The sequence below is a fragment of the Xiphophorus couchianus genome, chromosome 21, assembly GCF_001444195.1.
Source record: "Xiphophorus couchianus chromosome 21, X_couchianus-1.0, whole genome shotgun sequence".
Taxonomy (NCBI): Eukaryota; Metazoa; Chordata; class Actinopteri; order Cyprinodontiformes; family Poeciliidae; genus Xiphophorus; species Xiphophorus couchianus.
The window spans coordinates 20,384,322-20,403,579 of NC_040248.1; the positions used below are offsets into that span (position 1 = coordinate 20,384,322).

The following is a 19,258-nucleotide window of genomic DNA, read 5'->3' on the forward strand; positions in this document are numbered from 1 at the left end:
GCAGAACTACATCCAGGGAACATCGTCTTTCAGCAAAATCTCTCCATTTTCTTGAAGCAAATACAAGGGGGAAGCTGTGAAATTAATGGTACCCACTGTTCTCGAAGACCACACTTTAGCTGCTGTGCTAAATGTCAACTCTTTTTCGAGTCAAAATGCTGCTCGCCATGGCTTTCAGCTTGGGAAGAAAGAAAATCAATATGGCTCTCCAGCCCCTCACTCACTCTGCTGGTGGACAGTCTCAAGTGGGCCTGATGGTCTTCAATTAGGAGCCAGGCAAGATGCTTGAGTGACGCTGGAAAAAGCAGTTTGCCACATTCATTTGAGCTACAGTGACTGCAGCACAGCGGCTCTATCCAGCGATAACTCCCTGCAATTTTGGTTTCTATTGGCCCCATCTGCACTCATAGCGCCAGCTGCCAGACTGGCATGAAAATGATGTTATCCTGGGTACATTTCTGCCGCTAATGGCCCCAAATAATTGCCCTGAATGACAGTACTTCTCAGTTTTTTTCTCTCCTGATGTTATGTGTATTTGCATTGAGCAAAGCTTGGACCTGGATTTGAGCCTGCAAATCCTAACCTTGCTTCCCTTTATGCTTGTAAAAATCATGTTGCAGCTGTTGGGAGTAAGTTTTTTTTTTTTTTTTTTTTTTTTTTTTTTACATGTCATTCATTTTCAAATCATAGTTTTGTGCTCATGAGAGGCAGCTACTATGGGAAGCATGTTAACGTTCCTCATCAGCTGAAAGGCAGCTCTCTGGGGAGCTGTGCATAAATATTTTGACTTTCTTCCGTGTAGGGGTGTGTGAGTGTGTGCGTTGAAGTATGTGCAGCCAATGATCCCCCTTCCGTCATTCGGGCTTGAGCGCCTCTCACGGGTTTTGCCGACATGTCTGGACGAGGGCTCGTGCGCGTGTGAGACAAGGAGGGATTACGGCTCGACTCAAACTGTTTATTCGTCGTTCTGTGACTCTGGCGATTGAGGCCGTTGACAAATGTTTACAGGGTTGGTCCAGATGTTCCAGGAATCACTGATTTAGCATACACAGTGGGATGTGGAGTGATGTTTGTCCAAAAAGGCGGTGGAGGAAAACAAAGAGTAACTCAGGGGCAAAGTGAAGAGATCCAGATGTGGCACCTTGTGAATAGAGCCATGAAGGTGGCCCCTCAACTTAGGGTCATAAACTGTTCTAGTCTCAACAGACTAGATGGGAAGCAGAGGAAGCTCAAACAAATCAATTTCACCATTTTGATGTGTTTGAGTTTCCCTTTTTCTCTCAACCATCATTTACTGTCTTGTTTCTTGCTTCTGTAGGTCCCGAGTGCTCCAAGAACTTCACCTCCAACAGCGGCGTCATAAAGTCTCCGGGGTTTCCAGAGAAGTACCCCAACAACCTCGACTGCACCTTCATGATCTTCGCCCCAAAGATGTCGGAAATCATTCTGGAGTTCGAGAACTTCGAGCTGGAACCCGACACAACGCCCCCTACCGGTGTCTTTTGCCGCTACGACCGGCTGGAAATCTGGGACGGTTTTCCAGGAGGTGAGCAAAACAGGCAGAACGTTGAAATGTATATTTGAGTTAATACTCGCAGAGTATTATAATTAACCCATCCTAAATCACCATATACTCATGGTTACCACTAATGTCTGTTGACGTATATTCTACTCACTGCTTAGGAAACATTTTTCAGCCATTTAGAGGTTGGCGGTATATCAAAGTTTAGCCTGATTTCATGAATTTGCAAAAATAAATTCACGTCAAGTATCTGAGCTATTTTCAATTAAAAAATCTCTACTTATTCATTGAACAATCTTTACTTATTTATTACAATTTAATATCAGTTTTGGAAAAATGACGGCGTGACAGAATCTCATGTCACAAGATATTGCAATATTAAACACAACATATGTCATTTAAGCACTATTCATTTACTGTGACTTTAAAACTTTATCTGGGGAAGTCAGTATTGTTCTGGTTCTCAGAAATGTTTGAGACTCTTATCTTGGTGTTGGGAAGAAAGTCGCTTTTGACTCGCCCTCTTCTGCTGACGGGATGAGCTAATAAAGACTTCTCATAGTAATCTCATAGTAACAAAAAGCATTGAGGATGCTCCCACCACTTCCAAATGGTTTGTGGCAGCTTTCAGGGAACTTTTTTTGAAAATAGGGACAGCGAGTCAACAACTGGTAAGCAATTTGAAAAGTTTCAGATTCTTGAAACTTTCAATTGGTTTGTGAAGACACAAACAGAGACATAGAGACACTTTCCATGGTTTTTGAGAATTGCCTTAGGATGGGAGAAGCATTAAAACACCAAATCAGGGGCACCAAAGTCTGTAGTTTGTGAACCATTTGTTGTAGCAGAAATCAAAACACTGCCTTGCATCTACCATCTATTCCCTACTTGTGTCTCTGCTACATCTTACATGCCAATGGTCTTAGTACAAGCTGTCTGCTGACACTGGTTTCCAATGCAGTTTTATTACTAAAATGAGATTTTTATTTTACCAAACATTGTGAACACCAAGGGAAAGGGATTTTCTGTGCTGCAGGATAATACAGCAGGGTAGAGTACTGGTTTCAGTTTCATTTATGACAGCTTCTCTCGAGAAAATGACCATCTCCGCACAGTAAGACGGCTTCACCCTGACGTGGTGGTCCGCAGACGTCTTTCAGTCATCATCAGCTTAACTTTAGTCATAGCTCAATGCCAAACATTCCTTCCTCCTAAAAGAGCGTCCCGCGCTTTTGTTTTTCATGTCAAATGTATTTTCAGGCAAATACATTTGGGAGTTCAAGGTCTAATCTAGGTTGTACGGCTTGAGGTTTTGTTTTTGTTTGACAATTCCATTTCACAGGAAATGACTCAAAAAGGAAATTCCTCGGTTAACCTCTTTGCTATTCCCACCAGTGAGGTAGGGGGGAAAAAAGTACCCCAGCTAATTCATTCATTCATTCATTCATTCATTCATTCATTCAGTTAAACCGTTTCGGACTTGACTCGAACCAAACCTTGCTGGCGTACAAACACGCACGATCAAATGCTGCCCTGAAACAGTTTTCAAAAATCTATTCATCTTCTAAGTCAGCGGGGTGGGGGCTGAGATGAGGGCGAGGAGGGTTCAAAGCCCTGCTTCCACATCCTGAGATTAGTCTTTTAACTCAGCGAGCAAAATCACATCTCGAAGTTTTTCTTTCTGCCGGCGATCCCAACTCCTGGCGCAGGCGAGATGAAAGCCTGTCTCACCCGTCCGCGGCTGAAAACTGAAAGAATTTTTTATTTTTTGTATTTTTTTTTTATCTAGCTACGCTTACCCCGGCGCGCATCAGTATTCGCTGCTCCGCGCGTTCTCTGGGTGATAAGGTTGAAGTGTTAATCACAGGCGCCTGTTCCGGGGGGGTGTAGTGGGGGATGGGGAGTTTAGTTAAAGTTCACATCTCTGAAGATGTTAACTTTGCAGAGGTGACCTTTTGATTCCTCGGAGCGGGGCTCGTTCGCGGGCTCTCCCCCTCGAGCTTTCGCGTGTCTCATTTCCAAGGTTCACGCCTGATTCAGAAGACTGTCAGAGGGTCGAGGAGAGGGGGGAAAAAATGAGAAAATGTCTGGTTATTATCGCCTTCTGAGACATAGGTTTTACAGAAGACAGCAGGAAACATTTTCTCCGGTCCTCTCTAGTTATTAAAATTAACAGAGGACAGTGGTAGGATAAAACAAACGAGGTCTCCTTTTGTCCAACAGCGGCAGAAACTTGTCACAAAACTTCTTCTTCTTTTTTTTTTCTTCTTCTCCATAACACCCTTTGAAGGTTGCTGTGCGTGACAGATAGCGGTGTATAAAAATGAGCCACGGGGGGAAAACAGAGTGTTGCCTTTTGCCAGGCGGTTCCTGTTGTGCTTGCCGGATCGATAGCGCATTAGCACAGGAGGCATGCTTGCTGCTGGAGTGTGCCGAGATTGGAGATGTCCAGGCAAGCAGCCGGGGATTCACACCTCCTTATCCCCACCCACACACCCTTCACCTCACAAAGTACACCTCACCGGACAGGAGCTGGCGAAGAAAAGAAGAACCTCTGGCTTTCTTCCTCCTCCCTGCAGAAGGCAAGGTGCAGAGTTTATGGCGAGGTTCTTTAAAATTTCATGCCGCTGTGGAGTCATGCAGATAATCCAGCAGATAGGCTTTTTTTTCCTTCTTCCTCTTCATCTTCTTCTTTCCTTTAGCCCAGGTCTTACTGGGCCTAAATGCACACCGTATTCTCTCAAATATATACCGGACACCTGGTTTACGAAGATTAATCTGAGCCGTCACGCCACTGCCCCATAAGCACCTCCCTCCCACGCCTCGCACCCCCGCGGTCCGGCCTTTGCCTTTCATGTCGGAGTTGTGCTGGAAGTGGCATGTTTTGGATGACAGGAGGCCATGGGGAGGCAGGACTGTCACTCGCCGCTGATCACAGCATTACTAATCGCAGATAAGCTGCAGGTCCCCACGCACTGACAGGAACACACATCCATAAATGGGCATGGATCACGGCACACATCAAAGAACCGGAGCAAGGTCACCGTGTTCTCTTGCTCTCCCTCGTTTCTATTGCTCTTTTCCACCCGGGTTCCTCTCTCGTTATCTCTGTCTCCCGCTAAAAAGTTTCTCCCAGATCTTCCCCCATTCTTCTCAAGCCCCCCCAGCGGAACACATACTTCTCTTTTATTATTGCTCTCTATCTTTTTAATACTCTCGTATTGTCCGCCGCTCTGCCTCTCCTTGTTTGACTTCCTTTGCAAAGCCAGCCGGGCCGTGGTCGTCAGAGAAAATGAGTCCGGGGTCTCTGGTATTTACAGCCGAGCAAATAGACGGAGACGGTGACCTGGCCCCACACCACAGGTCACCCTTCTTTCTCTTTGTGTCCGGCAGGCAAGCGGGTCTGGAATGCCAGGAAGTTTTTCTCATTCCCCTTTATGGGGTCAGTGCCATACCTCACTGACACACTAGTTTTCACACCTCCGCAGGGGGGAAGTTACTAGTTAAACCCATGTGTGTGTGACAGGACTGAGGCAACCCAACAAATATTGAGTTAAGCTAAGTCTAACACTAGCTGTGTTTCTATTGACCATAAAGCTGCGCAATTTGACTTTTAGTTTTAAAAAAAATAGTGCTTAATGGAAACACAGCAACAGAAAAAAAAACTTTCATCTGTTGATGTGATGTTTTGTTGTTGTAGGCTGAGATTAGTCTTTTATGCCGAATCAAAATTGGTTCATTTCGCAAAACTGCAATGGAGACACATCCTTCACATCACACAAGTCACATGATCAACAACTAGATGTTACCACTGGGGGAAAAGACAATGGCAGAAGGTGGCATGTGGATAATGGCGCAGCATTAGAGTTTTAAAGGCCTTTCGCCTAGACAAACTTACTTTCTGCATTTCTGCTGAACATAGCATAGCATACTTTCAAAATGTCAAATTGACATTTTGAAAGTAAGTTCACTTAATGGAAACACTCCAATTTCGAAAAACTTTTATTTGCTCTAAGATTAGATTTTTTTATTTTTTTTTTGTTGCCGTAAAGAAATCGGGGGTTTTTTTACCTTTTTTTGCATGGTACGAATCATGTGACCGACAACCAGATGTCGCACAAACCACGACAACAGGAATGTTTGGAGGCTCGTGGCGCAGCAGGGTTTTTTTTTTTAAAGACTTATCATGTGAACAAGCTAATTCTTGTGTGATTTTTATTTTTATTTCATATTTAATGAAAACACCGCATTTGCACAAAAACAAAACACATTTTCCGACACTAGTGGAATACTGACAGTTTTGTGCACAATTGTAATGTCTGTGGTTTTCTCTCCCTTCCTCCTGCAGTCGGGCCTTACATCGGCAGGTACTGTGGTCAGAACACCCCCGGCAGGATCATCTCCTACACAGGCATTTTGGCTCTGACAATCAACACCGACAGCGCCATCGCTAAGGAAGGCTTCTCTGCCAACTTCACTGTCCTCGACCGGACCGTCCCAGAGGGTGAGCTGGCTCAAGACGGAGGAAAGAGAATCCCGTTGATAGAACTGTAAAAACTCCAGTAGCCATGAAAAACAAGCAGAAAAACAAGCATTGTGTTAATCTTCTGTCTCATTAATCATAGCTATGCTTTTATTGCATTCGGTTCAGATTCATTAACACGGAGCGAGCGCCACGCTTCTCGTTCTGAAGCTTCTTAAGCTCATTAAATAAGGAAAAACAAAAACACGTGTTTCACTTCTGCTATTGAAATTTTTAATAGCTTTAATATTCAACTCCTCAATGTATTGAATAACGAGAATATGGACTAATAAGACAACGTTCGAATTTGTGAAATTGATCTGTTTGTGTGTTGGGAAGATTTGTCATTTTTTGATTTGCACTTCATTAAGTAGAGCCTGAATGTGTTTTAATAATCAAAAATCAAAACCTTTCATCCCTATTCATGGTATACAGCCTAGTCCACTGTTATTTGAAGCAGGTAACATAGCTGTGGTCAACAGTCCTTATTCAAGACTATGAATAAGGACAATCATCATTTTGTGCTGATGATTTGTTACTTTTATTTCAGACCTTTTTTTACCACTTTTTTTACCATGTATGTTATGGTTTCTTGCTTAGTTTGAATTATTTTCAATGAAATTCTTTAAGAAGGAAGCTCTTAAACCAGACCTGTGGGACTTCCTTTTTTAAAAAAAAATCCAAAAAGCAGTTTCACTTCCTGGTAAAGTACAAACATCTACAGAAAAATGGTAAAACCTGAAACACAACTTTTGTTTGGCCACAATAATTAACTCAACCACATAAATTCAGCGATGAATTTGAACACGTTTTCTCAGTTGTTTCAGTCATTTCTAGCTTTTATCCCTAAATATTCTTCTTAAATATTCCTCTGGTTCCAAGACGCACTCACATTATTCCACAGGGTAGAGTGAAATGGTTCTCCATAAGTTCTACTTTTATGACTGGGTTTATGTATTGGTTGCAAACAGGATGCACAGTAAGTCCTACCAAATGCACTCTAGGACGTTTCTCTCACTCTTTATTGTGTCTTCACATTGCTTGATACAATGAAAAGCTTGTCGTTATACCAGATGATTCTCCCTGAAGGTATGGGCATGGGTCAGGAAACGTTGTAATCATTGCGGCTTCTCATTTAATAGCACAATATTGTCTAAACTGTCGCTTAACGCTACCTTTTGGAGTTAAGTGTTAAGCATAGAGAAGGTACTATTGTCTTTATAGATCTTGTGTTTTTTCAAAGCACCTGTGCAATCTCCCCTAAACTACTTTTTGGATTCCTATGGCTCAAACAGCCAATAACCATTTCTGAGGTAGGAAGAACATACATAACACATCCAGAGAGGTTAAGGAAAGTTGAGGAGCTTAAACTCAGACAAGGATGTGTAAAGGAATTGCAGGGAAGCAGATTAAATCCAATAATCCAGGCAGAAAGCAAATGTTGCCCAATTATGACAAATTGCCAGTTGCTGAGCAGAGTTGAAGAGTTATTAAACGAACACCTCCCGCTTCTTCGTTGCGGCGAACACGTTTGCCTAGACGGTCTCTGTCAGCAGCTTGCCCGAGCACACACTCTTTTCACACACACCCCCAGGGCTTTTTACATGCCACATCGCTGTCACGGGGCTCGACCTCCGCTGACCCCATTTTGCAAAACGCTCCATCTAAACATTTCATTAAGGAAGACGAGCTCTGGTAAGGCTCATAAATCTGTCCGGCAGCCAGACCACCCCGCACACAGGGACCCACACACACACGCGCACACAGTTCTTCTCTGAATAGCAACAGAGGTGGATGACTTTCAACAAGTCTACTAATCATCTCCAAAAGGGATTTTGTCTTGCCCAAAGGGGGGAAAGGGAGATGATGTTGAAGCACAGACAAAACAAGGGAAACAAGGGCTGCCTCCAAGTCACCAGCAGAGCTGCCACTGCTGGTGGTTTTCCTTAAAGTCAAATTGTGCAACGCAACTTTTTACGTTCACCATTAGACGGGAACGGTTGACCATCTGACCTGCCATCGGTAAATACCTCGACTGAAGAGCGAGTTGCTTGGCTTTTGCATCATCGTCTCAGACGCTCTGGAGATAGAAAGTCCCCAAACATCGCCCTTGCTTTTCCAAGCTTGTACCAACTGAATCTTTCATAATCCCCTAATGCATAATGCACAGTAAATTTTTTTTTTCTTTTTTATGCCGTTACGTGGCGAGGCGAAGGGTAGCTGAAAACCACTGAAGAGATGCGATAAGGTGATGAAAAGAGGTCTTATCTTATCCTTTTTATTTTTGCTCCTTCTCTCGTATTTTCCCAGCCATTAAGCCCCGACCGTGCTCGGTAAGCCACATGATCAGATATAAGCTCAGGCAAAACAAAACAACTCTTTGTGTTTTCGATGATCTTGGTTAATAATGTTGGCTTAAAGAGATGTGGAGGTGGGAGGGAGTTTGTTGTTGTTTTTTTCCACAGAGAGAAAGCGGGAGAGGTGCGAGACAGTTTATTAGTACCCTGACATACTTACAGGCATGAACTCGCGCACATGCAGCTGCGCATTAAGACCGCAAGCCGTACACACACAGTGACCCCGTTGAGTAAGGGTGCGCTAGCGGTGCGGCAGATGGGGGGGACCAACTGTGTTAGCTCTCAGGCTGCCACCGCATGGCTCTCCGGTGCTGCTCTTCATCCGAAGGCCTCAAAATGAGCAACGGCATTTATATTTAGAGGATTTGTCTGAAAAAGAATTCAAATGATTTTCAAAAGCGTTCCTTCACACGCAGACTCTACATATTCCTGTTTGGACCAAGAGAGCATTGTGGTTTGCAAAAAAACAAAAAAAAGATAAACTCCCCGCAGGGAGATATAACACATTCAGACAGTGGGAGGGGGGGACAACCAAAGCAAAAGTCACTGTTAGCGCCTACTACGGGCATAAACCACGCTGAATGTTTCATGAAGACATTTTTACGTCTCGGACGCTTTCCCTCCGGCTTCCATTAAAAAGCGCTGGAAGAGGAATAGAAGGGGTTTGCCGTCGACGTGCTGTTGTCTTTCGGCCAGTCATGTGGAGGCTTCCTCCTCCGCCCTGGAGATTTGCTTGGATTCAAGGAGGAGGATAGGGACAGGAGGGGGGAGAAGAGGGGGCAACACAGAAGACACATTCTTTGACTACATATTGACTGCTTAGAATTCAGCTGAAAGTCTTTCACTGTCTCCTCTATCTTTTTTTTTCTGATTCCCTTTTCATCTCCTCTCACTCCTCCCTCTGCCTTTCAGACTTTGACTGCAGCGATCCGTTGGGAATGGAGTCGGGGGAGATAACATCAGACCAAATCATGGCTTCATCCCAGTACAACCCCAGCTGGTCCCCGGAGCGCTCCCGACTCAACTACTACGAAAATGCATGGACGCCCGCAGAGGACTCAAACAAGGAGTGGATTCAGGTAGCACGCCGTCTGTTTTTCTCCTGTATTAAAAGTAATTGCTTCCAATAAAGCAAAGTTAGCGACCATGGAAGGATAAATAAGATTTAAAAAGCAACAGTATTTGCCAATTGCTCTGTCTGAAGGCGGGCTTAGGCCATGATGAGACCCTCCCCGAGTTCAGAAACATATACGTTATGGTCACTTTCCAATCAAACGTGTCCCTAGTAATGAATGTGTGAATCCATGGTTGTCTGTAGAAGCTCAGAAAACAATCGACTCTCAAAGAATGGCAGTTTCCTAGTCGTTGGAATTATGAATCGATTCAAAATGCTCAAAAATAAATTTTAAAATACGCTTAGGTTGTACGTCTTTGCAGCTCCTTGTTGCAAGTGTACTCTGTATTGCCTTACGTTTTCACTCGTAGAAGGCCGTCTTCCTACCGTATGTATTTTTTCTATTTACAAATAAGTCAGACAGCTAACCTAACCTAAAAGTGGTAATTTAAGTTACAGAATTTAGTGCACAAACCTATTTTTGTTTAACACTTTCTAGCAAGAAAAATTTACATCTCCTGTGATGGACTGACTACCTGCCTAGGTGCAGCCCCATGCTTCAGGATGGATGGTTAAAACTGAACATTGTCACAGACAGCTGGCCCAAACCAACAAATAATTGTTTCTCATTTGTACCTAAACTCTCCCCCTCTCTCCAAATGTTCACATTCTTCACTTTCCCTAACAGAAAGCCCTCCATTCATCCGTCTGTCCCATCACAGTCAGTCTTTTACATCGATGTTTCCACTCTGTTCCTATCTGCCTGTCTTCCTGCGGCTGCCTCTGTCTTCCAGTCCTACCTGATAAATTCCCCCCTATCCTTTGGAACTGAAACTGCCTCCGGAGATGCTCAGATTTAATCCAGGCAACCTGCCAAGCTTCACACACACACACACGCACGCACGCCAACTGGCTCAGCCTCTGTCATATTTTTTGTCTCTTGGCTTATCTTCACAGAGTGATCATCACCCACCAAGGGAACTTTATGTGGGAAGATTAAGGATTTAGTTCTGTCATCCCATGGTGGGGATAAGACACGTATACCGAGTCCACTCACATCACAAAGAACTCCCCACAGCCCCCTCCCAACCACAGCCCTACCTCCATGCATTTGCACTGTCTTTGATTTATGAACCCAAGACCCCAACCTCTTATAAATATACAGGCTGTTTTTCTTTTTCAACTTTTTTTCAGCAGCTTATGCTTCATTTCTTAAAAGTTTGGCCCCGGGGGATAGATAATAGAGCTGACCCAAAGCCAAATATTTGCTCAGGGAGGGACATAAGCAAGCTTTTTGCGTTATTATTGCAATGAAAATATTGTCCTAAGGACCTCTGTTATTCCTTCAAGCTAATTTAATCGGTGTGTAACCGCATATGTACACAGTTCTACGTGTGTGTGTGGGGGTGTATGCGGGTGTGTGTGTTTGGCGACCTGTGCGAGTAGGAGGGTTTGGCAAGGCCCAACGTGTCCCGCAGAGGAACTCACTGTGCGTCTGAGTGGATCAGGAAGAAGCAAGACCACCCTTAAAACCTCTGTTAAAAACGCATCAGTCATCCTCATAGGAAAGTCCTTTGCTAAAAGCCGAATGTGGAGAGATTTTCAAGGTGCCCTGTCATAAGCTGCGTTTCCATTGACCATATAATGGCACAATTTGACGTTTTGAAAGTAAATTTCCTTAATAGAAACACGACACTTTCAAAATAACTCTCCTTTTTCAATAAAATGTTTTATCGCTAGGAGGAGATGATTTTTTTTTCATCCATATTGAAATTGGTTTATTTGGCAAAACTGCAATGGGAGCCCTTTATTCACTCATGATCAACCACCGGTTGTTGACACTGGCAAAAAACCTCAATGAAGAAAACAAGAAGTAGTTGAAAGTTGACGGCGCAGCATGTTTTTGTATTGATGCCGCAATTGCGAAATTGTGTTTTTTCAATATCAGCGGAATATCGACAGAGTTTTCCATTTGCAATGGAAACGCAGGGTATTTTAAACAAAAAATAATTAGCTCTTTTTCTTGGCCTTGTTATTGATCATGTTCAGGATTTGACTTGGCCCTAAAATTCGAGTTTTTCAAGACTCTGTGCTGTAATGGTTGAGCTAAAATTCCCAGCACTAATCAGATCAAAACCTTGAATCCCCCCCACAACCCCAACAAGCTCACCCCACCCACCACCTTTGAATTTCTAATCTCGAAGGCAGCGGCAGGTTTTGCGGTTGGCTAATGATTTCTGCTCTCTGTAGGAATGAGTTGCACTTGTGCCGAGCGGTCCGAGCGCCAGTCATCACAGGTGGTATTAGAAGAGTAGAAATTCTCATTTCTCTTTCATTAAGCATGTCAGCGGCGTTGCAACAAGCCGGGGCGCCCTCCCGGCATGTACAAATCATCTCGGTGCGCAGTCAGATGCATAGCAATCAATTCATTTTATATTTCATGATCATTCTCTGACTCCCGTCTCGGCCAGACGGTTTTATTATTCATGATAGGCAGCCTTCGAGTCCAAGGCCTTTTCCTTCACTCTGTCCATCCATTTTAATGCTTGCCTCATTCTGATGCACAGAGAGGAGGAGGACAAGATGCTACAGTCATGGGCGGTCTTCGTTGGCTAATTAGATTGGTGTAGTGTGGTTGAGTATTGAGTGCTGGGTTAGCCAGGTCATTAATCAGCCCCCGTTGGTGAACACAGAGATGGACAGATGTCCTTTTATTCACTCTGGATATCACCTCTTCTATATCACCTCTTCTATATTTCATCATCCGCTTTCATTCTTTTGCTTTTTTTCTTCTTATAAACTAGAATTTTCCAGCTTCACTGCGCATATTAACTGCCTTTCTCTGACGCTCAATAGCTTAAGCAGTAGGAGCTCTCCGCCGGAGGTTTCGGGGGGAAAAATACACAAAATTACACCTTCAGACGAGTCAATGAGCTGTCTCCTCGTCTCCGGACTCTCTTGACTGGCATGGAAACACCTGCATCTGTGCAACACATTTGCCTCCGCAAGGGAAAGAACGATATGTTTACAGACTGACGGCAGGGTTCCTCTGGAACTTTTTTTGAAGGAATCGCTGACATTGTGCAGAATGAGTTTGTCAAATGCGTCTGACGGGTGGGGGCGGGGGTGCGATGGGTACCGAGAGCCGCAAGAGCAATGAGAACGAGACGATAAAAGACATACTGAGCCTCCGTCAGGCAGATGCCATTGATCGCACATGCTCGCTGCATCAATAATTTAGACTGTTTTGGAGAGAGCCCAAGTGTCAATACCTGAAAGCCTGTATATCTTATCCCATAATGGTGATTTTGCTTCACTGGCTTCTTCTGTCTGCAACTGTATTTATATATTTACAAGTGGTCTGTCTGTCTGTCTGTCAGTGATTACTTGAAAGGTTTAATCATGCAAAGACAACCCAGCTTGCGACAGGTTCTTTTATCTTTACTTCCTGACAGATAAAAGCACAAAACGCAAAGAAACGCATCGTTGTTTGCTGTCACAAAATGTTCCCTTATCTTATCCATTTGTGATGACCCCCACAAGGTAAAGTCAATCACTCATGGAAACATGTCAGTCTTAAACCTTGGACTTTTGGAAGGTTGGGAGGGGTACACCAGCTTGCATTGACTGTGTTTCCTCAAATCTATAAAGCAAACATCTCTGGCTGACCGGCTAAGCAACCTTTAATGGCACACTTCCTGAACAAAAACGCCACTCTAGTCCTCACGCCGAGGCCGACATCTGACGTTGAGCCAGCGCGTCCTGTTTTCTTTCCATCTTAATGCGGTTTCCATTACTTCAAGTTGGAGATCGGCGAAAAAGCACTCTGTCCCAGTGCATTGTCTCCCTCTTTAAATCGGCACCTCATTCTGATGTCTTACCAACCTGTCGAGTGACGAGTTCTCCAAGTGCTCCGAGTACGGACCAGTAATTAACAGCAACTTTTCACTTGATGAAGTCTAGCAAAAGAGCATGAGGCTGGTATGCAGCTGCCGGTGAGATCATCATCATGCCATCCGGGTGGAAACAATGGCTGCTGTCTTTGCCGCGCCGCTTCTGGGCCCCTCGCTCTCAATGGGAAAATCAATGAGAGGATAGAGAGCCGCACTCGGCCGGTAATCGAAACATGAGCGGTCGCATGACGTAATGAAATGAGTGCTGCATAAGTACCTAGAGATAAAAAAATAAACTCAGCTCAGGCACAATCAGTGCCATTTTCAGTGTCTGCCTTACAGAGGAGGATGGTGAGTGGGGGAGACTGAAGCCCTTTTAGTCGGTAGTCATCACCAAACGATCATGTGCAGCTGGGCATCCTGGGAAAGAATCCAGACATGACATACCTTCAGGTCGCTGTGTTTTCCGTCCCCATCAATGCCTGCTGGTTTCGTAATCCTGACTCAAAGCGTTAGTCACATGTGTGTGTTGTATGTGTGTGTGGAGGAGTGGGAGGAGGGAGACTCAGGAATGACCCTTAAGGTTTATCTTCAAAGATAATTTACAAGCCAAGAAACCTCAAAATCAGACTCCTTCCATTCCCTGCCTTTGACTGAGACAAACTGAAATCTTTAAAGGGGCAGTTTTAGGTATTTTCCAGGCACATAATGCTATTTTATAGTACCATCAAGTAACCTTGAGTATCTTAAGTTGCTGTAAAAATGCTGTATATATACATCACTCTGTCTGTATATATAAAATGCTGTATATACAAAGCATTTTTAAGTATTTTCAGTATTTTTAAGCATTTTTTAAAGTAATATTTGACGTATATATCAAATATTGCTTAACTGTGACTTTGTAATTTAGTGCCATGAAACTGGGCCTCTGTCTTTTTAAAAACTCCTGCTCTTTCTGAAACTCCGCCAACAGGAAGTCATCAAAACATCGCTCCCCTATTAACCCTTTAACATTTTCAACAGCATTGCAATGTGAAGTAGCTTGTATAATTAGCTTAGCGGATGTGCAGTTCCACCGGGTGTTTGCTAATTGCTGCTAGCTAATCTGAAGGAGATGAGGGAGGGCTGCTCTGTGCAGCAGAAGCTTGGAAACTGCAACCGAGGAGGAGCTTCATCCTTGAAGGCGGAGCTTGGTCCCACCAATAGTTTTGCGCAGCTGAGTGGTTGCCATAGGAGATTAAAGGATTTCTCAAACATGCTTGAAAGAATCAAAGCAACACACCAGGTCTGCTTTTAATCAGGGAAAAACATTATAATGTGATGCGTGTTTGCATAGATATAGTTTAGTTCAAAATAATTTTCCAATTACACACTTAACGGCAGAGTGTAATCACTGGGTCGAGGTATTACTCAGGGTATTGTCACAGAGTTTGTACTATATGACTCAAAGTTGCATGACGTTATGTAAGTTGGTCTTACATAATGCTGCCCCTTTAATCAGGCGCCCCTTCACAGTTGAAAAGAGAAAAACTGAAAACTTTCTTGCTTTATTATCGCTGTCATCTGAACTATGCATCCCTTTTTGTCACCATAACAGATCATCGGTGCATGAGAAGACATGCATAATTAAATGCCAGCAAGGAGGTGTGGGGAGCTAAAAATAAACTGTAATTCTGTCAGGTGAATAATGTGATAAATGGAACGTTGGCAGCGAAGCTCATAGGTCCTGCAGCATCTAAGTAATATCATTTTCAAGAAAGAAGGATTAATTACACTTTCAGGAAATGGAGCCTAAGGCAAAATTATGCCCCCCCCTTCCCAATCCCCATTTCAGTCTACTTTTTGCTTCAGCATCATGCCTGTGGGACATAAATGTTGTCATCTGTGCTTCCCCACCAGGGTCCTCCAGGAATCTTAGGGAACTTCCATGTGTAGTGTAGAGATTTGTGATTGCCTTGACTGCGGTGCTAATAACACTCCCAGTCAAAGGGTGGCGCCAAATGCACGGCACTTACAGAAAACTGCTAATCATTTCAGGAGCAGAGGAAGAAAAACAGAAATAATGTGTGGAGGGTTTTATATGAAGTGTATTGTAGAGAGATGAGCGAAAACGCATAAATAACAGAGTGGGGAAGCAATATTTTCTTTCGGTTTCTTCTTTTATGAGTAGAGAGTTCACAAACCGGTGCATTAGTGCCCCCTGTGGGGCTGTAGCAAAACATGTGTACCTCTGACGGGACCGCTGCGGTTTAACTGAGATGAATATAGTGCGAATACGGCTGCCTGTGAGGTCCAAACCACACACAGATGCTGATGTAAAGAATTACATAAAGCTCTTAAAGCGTCCCTTCAGCCACACTGGGGAAATTAGAGAGCGAATCGGGACAGGCCGTCTTAGCATCCCGCCTCTGGTGAGTAAAGCACATCACTTCAGCCAGTTGTTGTGCGTTCCCCAGCTCATATCCCGTCGTCCGTTTTATCATTAGCATACGGAGGAAAAGAGGAAACAGGTGACTTGAGTCTCGGCATCCACTTGGTGACTAACAGCGCCGCCATCGGAAATCCACAAAGCGTTTCCAGAGGTTTCTGGGTGGATTGAAGCCTGCCAGCTGCTGCTCTTTGAATTCAGAACACACAGAGGAGCACTCTGTTCTTTCTCATTTTCTCTGTATTTTTTATTTATTTTTTGTCGTTCTTGGTAAGGGAAGATGAATAAACTCATTCCGTAGAGGCCTCGGTTATTCAGTCAGCAGAAGCCCACACACACACACACACACAGACACACAAAACACAGCGATAGGAAGCTGGTTTTTTCCCCACTCGGTTGGGGAAGTAGAGAAACGGATTTAAAGAAATGCATTTATTTCATCTTGCAGAGAACTGTTTGCTGCATCCAACTCAATTATAAGCCGATCAGGCAGGGACAGATAGTGTTCAGAGGCCTTTTCTGAAGCTCTGCCTCGAACTTCTCGCCATGTTGTTGTTTTTCTCAGCCGCCCTGACTAGGATTTAGTCAGGTCATGCAACTTTGAGTCATATAGTTCAAACTCTGCGGCAATACCCTGAGTAATACCTCGACCCAGTGATTACACTCTGCCGTTAAGGGTGTAATTGGAAAATTATCTCGAACTAAACTACATCTATGCAAACACGCATAAATACTTAAATACCACACATCTGTGTTATTCCTATCATTTACTTTCCAGTGCTCATGCTCAATGTGTTTACCTGCGTTTAAATGCTGAGAGTTAATTTGCGCATGCAGGATCTCCTGACAGGTCTAACGGTGTTACAAGTCTGAGCACGACTTGATTCTCTTTCTGCCTTTCTGGTCTCATCAGTGTGTGTGTGAAACCGCCAGAGACTGCACACAGTGGCTGTCGGGACGCAACGGGATTTGAGCTATTATTTTTGACCCATAGCAAAAAGACACAAAAATGGGCTCATAAACACTTATCTTTACAACAAGTTATTGGGGACGTTGTAGATGGACGAAAAAAAAAAAACATTTCTGAGATGTTTTTAGAAAAAACAAGGACATTTTGGAGTTTGAAAAGTCAAACGGTGATGAGGAGGGGAAAAAACGGAGAAATTTTGAGATCGATTTCAGAAAATGTATTGAAAAAACAAGAAAATTTCTGAGTTTGAAAAGTGAAGAAAATTGTGAGAAAATTCCCAGAAAGTTGGAGATACATCTCATAAATTTTGCTGGAAACAACTTGGAAATCGAAAGATTAGCCTCAGCAATTTTCTATAAGAAAAAACAAGAACATTTTTAAGTTTCAAAAGTCAAAAAAGTTTGACTTTAGGAAATTTTCTGAGCTTGAAATGTTGAAAATTTTCAACTTTTTTGAAACTTCTGATAACTTTTTAGATTGACATAAAAATTTCTAAGGTTTTTTTCTAGCTATTTTTTGACCTTTCAAACACAGAAATGTCCTTGTTTTTTGTAGCATTTTTTTTAGACTATTCTCAAAACTTCTGAGTTTTGTAGTGGAAATTTACTCCCACTTTTTCTTATTTTTTAAATTTATTTTCCATCTACAAAGGCCCTAATACGCCAGCACACATTTTTGACAATGCTGAAGCAGAAAGAAAGTTCCTGGAGGACAATTACGCGCCGATATCTGGCTCTCATAATGAACTTATGAAAAGATTGGGCTGATTTCTTTACCCTGGCTCTCATGCTTTTATGAGTCAGACTGTGCGGTCCTCGCTGAGCCTCGCCGAGCCACGTCCTGCGTGCCCAGAACGTGTGGTGTCATTTGTTTAGACCGGCTCGACTCCAAGCACTTATCTGGAAATATAACCAAATGTTAAACGTGGAGGAGATGGACGCTTGGTTTTGTTGAGTCAGCAGAGTCTCAGACTGCAGCGATGGTGGATCACGAGTCATAATTCACGTCTCCCTCCGAGTGATTACATCAGCCATCAAACACGGTTCAGCCTTTCAGCTCTCGAAGACAAATAGGTTTATATGTGAGGAGGATTTATTTACCTCAAGATCCTCTCTGGGTTTTCGTATGATTTCTAAATTTTATTGGTTTACATTTATAGGTCAGTAAGTGCTGTTCTTGGCGTTGGGTTAAAAGGAGTCCCAGTTGTAATCATTATCTGGGCTTGTTTGTTTTTACAGAGGCCTCTGCGGTTTATGGAAGATTTTGTTCCAAATCTAAGCACCCTGACAGCCGGCCTTCCTCCCTGACCCGAGAAACCTCAGTCTGTTAGCGCAGCCTTGCCAGCGTTCTCCCTGTTTCTAACAAGCGGCCATTAATAAATCATGGTTCGCTCATTACCCAGGCCCTGTTATCCTCCCATGTCTGTGGAATTGATCTAGTCTGTGCACTTCTTTGCTGGAGACCCCATGCTTCTGTCCTTCACATCTTGCAAGGCTTTGCCGTCAGTGGCAAAACTTCCCCTCCCCGAGTTTCCCCTCTGCATTCCGCTATCTCCGCTTTCCTGTTTCCTTCCACCGTGCTTTGTTTCATCTCCTTCTCCACATTGCATTGCATCCTGTGACAGCTTACCTCAACGAGCCTTTTTTATTTTTATTTTTTTCTTCACTCACATTGCAACAGATTTCAAATTCCCAAGACGTTCAGAAATTTGCAAGGATTGACTTTTTTGGCAAGGTTCAGTACCATTAATCATGCCACAGACAGTAAAAGAACCCATCCTCTCTTAACTTTAACATTCTGAAATCTATAAACCTCTGTTAAAATGCTAATGACTAGGATAAGAAAGAAAAAAATTGTGCCACATAAAAATGTGACATTTATTCCCCTTTTCCATTGAGCAGTAAAGCGTGGAGCGGAGTGGTGCTGTTTGGTTCGGTTCACTCTTTTGTCTGCTTCCATAACAACAGCGGTCCATTACAGCCGACCCGTAACGTAGCATTCCTGGACCCTTCACTAAGAAAGGCTTAGTGAAGTTGTACGCTCATAAGACAATGGTACAGTATGATTAGGGTGGGGCTACTGGCGCCACACAACACAGTCCATTGGCTGGAGGACAAAGAAACGTCACTATCTGTGTCTCCATTACAAATGCGTACAATAATTTGTAGACAGATTTGCAGATTGCAGTGATTCCATCAAATAAGAAACACAACCAAGTAAGATTGTTCGTGCGATAACTTGTTAAAAGCCATGCTGCATCATGATCCTCCTAACACTTCCTGCCGTCTTGTTCGTCATTTCCGCCAGTAGCAACATCCGGTTGTTGATCACATGACGCGGAAAAAGTGTTTCCATTGCGGTTTTGCGATATACACTAATTTTGATCCAGCTGAAAAACCACCTCCTTTTAGCCCAATTCTTTTTTAGTTAGAAAATGGGGGGTTTTTTTTTC

At 43.4% G+C, this 19,258-nt stretch overlaps 1 protein-coding gene across 3 annotated transcripts in view; it reads left to right on the top strand.

Annotated features, from left to right (window-relative positions):
• The window catches only part of nrp1a (neuropilin 1a), a 79,540-nt gene that overhangs the window by 32,788 nt on the left and 27,494 nt on the right, over positions 1-19,258 (top strand). For all 3 annotated transcript variants that reach the window (XM_028005018.1, XM_028005017.1, XM_028005019.1), the window contains 3 exons: positions 1,319-1,546; positions 5,871-6,026; positions 9,314-9,480. In XM_028005018.1, coding sequence (XP_027860819.1) covers positions 1,319-1,546; positions 5,871-6,026; positions 9,314-9,480 — 551 coding nt within the window. The remainder of the gene's footprint in view (positions 1-1,318; positions 1,547-5,870; positions 6,027-9,313; positions 9,481-19,258) is intronic.